Source organism: Arachis hypogaea, chromosome 19, assembly GCF_003086295.3.
Source record: "Arachis hypogaea cultivar Tifrunner chromosome 19, arahy.Tifrunner.gnm2.J5K5, whole genome shotgun sequence".
Classification (NCBI taxonomy): Eukaryota; Viridiplantae; Streptophyta; class Magnoliopsida; order Fabales; family Fabaceae; genus Arachis; species Arachis hypogaea.
The window spans coordinates 131,400,282-131,408,104 of NC_092054.1; the positions used below are offsets into that span (position 1 = coordinate 131,400,282).

The following is a 7,823-nucleotide window of genomic DNA, read 5'->3' on the forward strand; positions in this document are numbered from 1 at the left end:
CAATTGATAAAGGTGTTTTATTTAACCACGAATTCTAGTAATTTCGCTGCACACTACCATCCAGATGAGCAACTGTCGCAACCTTACCATTTAGCAGCTGTCTTTTTGACCCACTGCTATTTAACCGCCAAAAACCCCCGCATCTGGCATAGTATATGATCGCACCAATTCGCATTAACATTTTTTACCTTGTTAAAAAAAATTACACTAGATTCGACTAATAGTAGATAGATAATAACCAAAAGTTAACTTATTTAATTTAATATTTATAATTATATATTTACTATATATAAAAGTATTTTTTTAATGTTGGTGATTTTCTTCGACAAGAGTCCTAACGTACATTTAGTTACATCCAATTTTATTTTTAATATTATCGGTTTGTGTCAAAATTATTCTAAACATTGATTTTATGTAAAACGTTAGAGACAAAATAAAAAATTTAGCTTTCAAAGATAATTTTGATATAAATAAAAAATATTAGAAACAAAATTGAATAAAACGTTAGTATATTTTTTTAAAAAAATTACAAATATTAAGAACAAAAAATATATTTTATTCTGCTATTCAATTATTTTAGTAATAATTAAAAATACAAAATAAAATAATTTGATATTACTTTAGACTATTTTTTTATTATTGTTTGTGGGACATTTTTGTAAATTCGAATAACAAATATTTGTTTTTACTCCTCAAATGCGACCAAACCCAACCGAACGAGATTGCACCTTTGGCTTGTTATAAGAAGGACACATTACATTGTATTGTTGTGATATGTAGTAAAGAAAAGAAGAAGAGGGCACAATGCAGTTCTGGAAGCTCTTCATTACTGCATTAATGCCAGTTCTTAAGGTGCTCCTGATTACTGCTTTAGGAGCATTTCTTGCTCTTGATCGATTTAATGTGCTAAGGGACACTGCCAGGAAGCACTTGAATACAGTAATAGATCAGATAACTTCTTTTTCTTTCTTTTAATTTCTTTGCTTACACACACACACACTCTTAAGAACGGTTGTTAGAGTATAATGCTAATTGATAATATGCTAAATAATGCTAATTGATCTAATTGATCCTAATCATACTCTAACAAGATGTTTGTTTTGTTTTTCATCAGTTGGTATATTATGTGTTCACTCCGGCTCTTGTTTGCAGCATCCTCACTAAGACAATAACATTTAAGAACCTCGTTATGCTGTATGTTCTTTTAATTTCATTCATGAAATCTTTTAGTGCTGCCATTTACATTTATCTTCCAAAATTTATATATTGCTGTAGCTATATATATTTTTTTTTGAACAAGAGAGCTCAACACAATAAGTAGAGCAAGAACAATAACAAATAAATAATAAAGTTTAAAAAAAATCGCAAAGAAGCTCATCAACTACTTTTTGTGATAACTCCTCTTTTTTACAGTGTAATCCTGATTTTGTATATATATGATATGTTTTGATTTGATGAAATATGTATGTAGGTGGTTCATGCCATTGAATATTCTTCTAACATTCATAGTTGGGACAGCATTAGGATGGTTATTTATGAAAATAACCAAAGCTCCTAATCACATGTATGGCCTTGTCTTGGGGTGCTGTGCTGCAGGTATAATATATACAAATATCTTCACTAACTAACCTATTTTAGATCATTATTTAATTTGGAGAATGAAACTTTTGTCATTATTTATTAAATTCAAGAATTTCGAGTAATGAAAATCGTAACTAAAAAATATTAATAAAAAATTGCTAAAATTTATTGTTTTTAGCTTTATTTAATACATACGACAATAAATAAATACTAAATAAGATAAGTTTGGATTGATTAAGTTGATTCTTTTTTTGTCTTCTTATCATTATCATTTTAATAGATAATTCAAGCAAATATAGTTTGTAATAAACTATTAAAAAAGAAATGTGTATGTTATTTGTATTTATTTTTGTCATGTATAATAAATCTGACATTTATTTACTATCATTAAATGAAGTATGAGATCTCGTCACGAAATATAATATATACAACGTAACAACACAAATATAGAAAATTTGCAATTTTTAGAATTCACTCTTACAAAGCAGATCAATTAAGCTAGCCAATGATGTCAATTAATAATCAAGATACGTAAGTATCATAACTTACAATAAATTTGACACTAATAAGTTTCCTTTAATCACGATTTTGGGGTTTGATGGAAAAACAGGAAATCTAGGAAATTTGCCTCTTATCATAATGCCAACAGTTTGCAAAGAAAGCAACAGTCCTTTTGGAGCTGTGGATCTTTGCTATAAGAAAGGGATGGGATATGCTTCTCTATCCATGGCTGTAAGCAATTTTTAATTAACATTTAATCTAAACTAGGTTCACCATATCATAGAGAAATTAAACTTGATACTATTAATCATAAATTAATTAATTATATTAATAATAATATTCTTTTTTTATTCTTTCTTGATTGTTGGATCTGATTTTTTGACCAGATAGGAAACATCTACATTTGGACTTTTGTGTACAACATCGTTCGTTTATATTCATCCAACAAGACTTTGGATAATAATTCCACATTAGAAAAAGATTCCGTGAAGAATTCCACAGAGGATTTATCAGAGACTGTTGATGATCATGAAAATCAACTTCAAATTGAAACAACATTTTCTCATGAAAGAGCAAAGGTTAATATAATATCAATATTAATTATACTAGATCTATACCAAAATCAGTCATTAATATAAAATATGTATTAAAATATAAAATATACTTTAAAAAAAATTAAATTATATATGTATTTATATAAAAAATACATAATGATGATTAATTTTAGTGATTAATTTTAATATACAAATAGTACTTTTATATAAATATATATAGGAACAACTCTTGCCTTTAATATATAGTTTTGCAGCATCAGGTGAAAGAAGTAAACTAACATTTATAACCGTGAAAAATTTAATCGTTCACAATTTTAACAGAGATATATGTAAACTAACTCAGCACTTATTAAAAATTGGATTAATTCGACAAAATTATTTAAAATGAATAATTCATTGGATAAATTTGTTGAACAAATTCAATTTTTAATAAGAATAAAGTAACAAATAAATTTCTGAAGATTTATATTTCAAAAGATTAGTCTCTAACAATAAAATTTTTCATGTTACTTTTAAATTAACCCGCTATGATTAGGGTAAAAAATCTTAATTTAATTAGTCTCCTGGTATTTTTTTTAGAAGCTAACATGTTCGAAATGTAAATTTTTAAAGATTTATTTGTCACTTCACTATTTTAATAAATATTGAGTTAATTTACATTGTTAAGATATTGATATATAGAAATAATCGGTAATTTACTCTTATTCTTATAATTTTGTGGCTTTTACAGTTACCAAAACTTGCAAAGATAGTTAAGACTTTGGTAGAAAAGCTGAATCTGAAGGTCCTATTAGCACCTGCAACAGTTGGATCGGTATGCTAATTAATAATTCTGATTTATAGTACTCACAAATAGTTTCATTTCTTGGAAAAAAAATGTTACAACTTAATTAAATATTTAACTGGTATTTGAAGTTAAATATAAGCGTGTTCTTATTTAGTTGTTGAAATTTCAAAATTTAACAATTTAGTCCTTCAAATTATATTCATTGATCGGTTTAGTTCCTTTGTTGATAGACATCAGTATTCGAGGACTAAATTGCTATTTCTAAAATTTCAAAGACTAACAATGCAAATTAATGAAAACTACGACGATGGAATCACAATTTAAGAAGTCCACATATGCATAAATGTTTTTTTTTTTTTAAAATAAATTTTCTAAATACAAAGCAACATTAAAATGATATATACCATTGTGAATGGTGTAGATTGTTGGTCTAGTGATGGGTGGAATCACTCCATTTCGGAAGTTGTTTGTCGGTGATGATGCTCCACTTCGTGTTCTTGAAGACTCTACATCCATGGTGGGGTATGTACTAAGAAAAACCAGCTCCTTTAGTGATTAATATAATACTTCACACCACCAAAGTAAAATGGATTAAATCTCCAAAGTGATGACTTTTACTATTTTAGTCATTTAAATTAAAAATTATTTAGATTGGTTCTTAAGATTTAGTTTTGAAAATCATATTTGCTGAATGCAAATTAAGTATTGAACTCTGACTTATCATATCGGACATAAAATTAAATAACCGTAGTTTCATTTTAGTAATTAAACAAGATAAAAATAAGAAGAAAAAAAAGAGTTTATATAATGTGCAAATTATTATATCTCTCTTCATTCTCTAAAATAACTTTGTTCATTTAAAAATTAAAACAAAAAGATATTATTTAGTCCGTGTCTAGTATGGTAAATCAGAGTTAGTTCAATATAGTTTATTAACTCAATGCTAAAAAAAACTCAGAAAAATTGGTGCATGAAATTAAATCTTAAAAACCAGTATAATAAATTTTGAATATAAAAAATTAAAATGGTAAAAATCATAAATTTCATAGATTACTACAAAAATTTAGTCAAAAAAATGACTCGGTCTAATTGTGGATAATTTCATAATTAGAAATTTACAAATAGTAGTGTTTCCAATATTTTCAGGGATGCGGCCATTCCAGCAGTCACTTTGTTGGTCGGAGCAAATCTACTTAAGGGTAACCTTTTATTCTTTATTTGTTTTATTTTATGAGAATAATACAAAAAATAATTTTGATTTACTTTTGGCGTAAAAAATTATTATCATGTATTTAATTATGTATTATCAGTTTATCACATTGCTACCAAATAATTACTTTTCATATCTAGTACGTGAATAATTATTCAAAGAACAAATATAATTAAATGATTATATAAAAAGTTTTATAAAGTGAATCAGTGAGTTATAATTGAACTCATGATATATAATATAATTACTAATAAAATATTATTGGTTCACTAACTATGTTTCAGGGTTAAAAGGGTCAGGAATGAAGGTTCCACTTTTGTTAGGGATACTTGTGGTTAGATACATAGCGTTACCAATGTTAGGTGTGTGCATTGTGAAAGGTGCAATTCATTTTGGGTTGATAAACCATGATCCATTATACCAATTTATGTTGTTGCTTCAGTACGCTCTTCCCCCTGCCATAAGCATAAGTAAGTTCATTACATTAATTAATTATGAATAATTAAGCAAAACCACACACTTCTTAATTTATATATTATTCAGGTACAATTACTCAATTATTTGGAGCTGGTGAAACAGAATGCTCAATAATCATGCTAGCAACTTATGCCTGTGCTGCAGTTTCTCTTACACTTTGGTCCACATTTTTTATGTGGCTTGTCCTATGATGATGGGATATTTTTATAACAATAATAATTAGTTACAGTCAGATGTATTATGATTTATGAGACATCGATGGTTATAAATATAAAATATTAATCATATTCTAAACAAGTTGTTCACATGTATCAAATTATAATGTTGTACAGTGTGGAATATTTTGTTTATTTATTTATGTTTTTTGGGTCTGAATGAGAAGCAGTTTGAGGGGGTATACTTCACTATGGGCCTTCGGCTTTATTTATTGGGCCTTTTTCATTTGGGGTTAGTCCAAGACACCCCTAACTCAATCACAAAATAAATGACCCAAATAAAAAAAAATAATAAAAGTTTAATTTTGATACAAATATCAAATTTAAACTCATAAGATAAATGCTAATAAAATATGAGTTATGTCATACATTCAAATTTTTTTGACAATCAAATTGGTCAAAGCCCAATAAAAATTAGTTTTATTAGTGAGAGCATGAATACACGTTCCAATTAACTACCTGAACGTTTCCGCGTTCCTCTCCTCCGCTGCCTCCTCCTTCTTCTTCTTTTCTTTTTTCTTCGCGTTTCTCCTCCTTTTTTTCGCGATCCTTCTTCTTTTTTTCATGTTTCCTTCTCATCGTCGTTCTTTCATTACTGTTGTTGTTGTTGCGTTTTTTTTTCTTTTCCTCCTTCTCTTTCTAGTGAATTTGTAGCATTATGTCTTTTTTTTCTTCTTTATTTATTTTTTTTTGTTTTTATTCTTATTAAGAAAGTAAAACCAGAAGAATAATGAGAAGGTAAAACAAGAAGAAGATGATAAAAAAATAAAAGATGATGATAATGATGAAGAAGGAGGAGGAGGAAGAGTTTTGAGTTCGGTGCATTTGGAATTTAATTTCGGTGCATTCTGGTCTCAACTTGTTTTAAACTGAGTTTGTTTGTATCTCGTCATCATTAAGGAATTTTAATGCATTTTGCATTTGAATTGCTATACATATAAAAAGAAGACAACGATAATGACAATAACGATAATGATAAAGATAATAATGTTGATGGAAGAGGAGGAGGAGGAGAAAAAAGAAGGAGGTGATCAAAGAAATTCAAATGAGAAAAGGAGGAAGAGGAGTGGAGGTGGTGGTATGGTGGCGGTGACGACGACGATAACAAAGGAGAAAGATGGAAAAAAAAGAGGAGGAGCAGGAGAAGAAGAAGATGATGATAATGAAAAAGGAGGAGGAGAAGGTGTAACACCCTAACTACCAAAGCTCACGCTTCCGGCTGCGTGACTCTGATAGCTCGGACATTACGACGACTTTTATATTATTTAATACTAAAATATGAGCCTGTTTAAAACTTTAAACCGCAATACCGCTCCCAAAAATACTTTCGTTCGATAACATACATCCATAGATACCATACAACTTACAAAAACTCATAAAGGATACATCCATATATATACATAGATATATATATTATATTACAAGCATTAACCAATACAATTCCTAACCCTCTTACAGAATATATCAGATACAGGCGAGGGTACAATAAATAATCTAAAGCAATACAGAGCATCTCAACAACAACTAAATAAACTCTTCGTGACTTCTGCGCCCATATCCTGAAAGGGGAAAAATGTAAGGGGGGTGAGAACATCATCCTCAAAAGGGTTCTCAGTAGAGGGTTTTTGGGAATTACTGTAATAGGATACGTGAAGATAAACCATACCAGTGATTAATAACCGTCTTATGCCTCTTTTCAAAAACAACGGTTTACAATAAAAGTAAAGTCGAAAATCTTTTTTGAAAGAAGAACCGTTCAATTCTCAAAAACTCAAAAGCCTTTCAAAAATGTTTATCTATGCTGAACCAAAATAGCCTTTCATATTTTTCCAAACCAGAAATACAAAACTGAAATCAACCATCGGCTCATCTCATTTCAACCACGGCCTTAGGCCCAAACAATCCAACCATCAACCAATCACCACAATCCAACAGAGTCCCAATTGCAAACACAGATAGGAAGTTCAAGCACAAACAAACAGTTACAGCAAGTAGAACAAATAGCAGTTAATCACAAGTAGTCACAAAGGCAAACCAAGTACAATATGCACACCCAAACAATGTCACATAGATGCATATGATGCATGTCTGTCCTAGTGGCTGATGATATCATCTGTCGGTTATAGATCCAACCCGACAAGTCCTGGTAGCTAACCATTGGACTGTCCCTCTGTCGCGCATCCCCAACTCGAGTTATACTCACCATAAACTTGATCATAATCATGATCCATATCCATTACCTTCACTGGTGAATATTTACGGGGGCGAGCTTATCCGGGGCTTTCACAGTGCCCGGCCACCCTTACGACATAGGATCAAAAGAGCTTCGAGTCTCAACCTGGAGCACGTGGTGGCTAGCCACTGCTTCCTCCCAGGGAAACCCTCATCTCTGATAGTGGAAGTGAAAAATCACAATTATCAATATCTCAGCATATATGCATTCATTCTCAGCCATGGATCAATATCCATCTCAGCCATCCGGCTCACGGTCCAATCCA

At 29.7% G+C, this 7,823-nt stretch overlaps 1 protein-coding gene across 1 annotated transcript; it reads left to right on the top strand.

Moving 5' to 3' along the window:
* The first annotated feature begins 762 nt into the window (after positions 1–762).
* Positions 763–5,481, top strand: LOC112778261 (protein PIN-LIKES 3). Its single transcript, XM_025822598.2, has 10 exons — positions 763–939; positions 1,115–1,194; positions 1,472–1,596; positions 2,192–2,313; positions 2,469–2,660; positions 3,367–3,450; positions 3,845–3,945; positions 4,570–4,622; positions 4,918–5,103; positions 5,177–5,481. The coding sequence occupies exons 1-10, from the start codon at positions 805–807 to the stop codon at positions 5,299–5,301; spliced, it is 1,203 nt and encodes a 400-aa protein (XP_025678383.1). The 5' UTR covers positions 763–804; the 3' UTR covers positions 5,302–5,481.
* Positions 5,482–7,823: the final 2,342 nt, after the last annotated feature.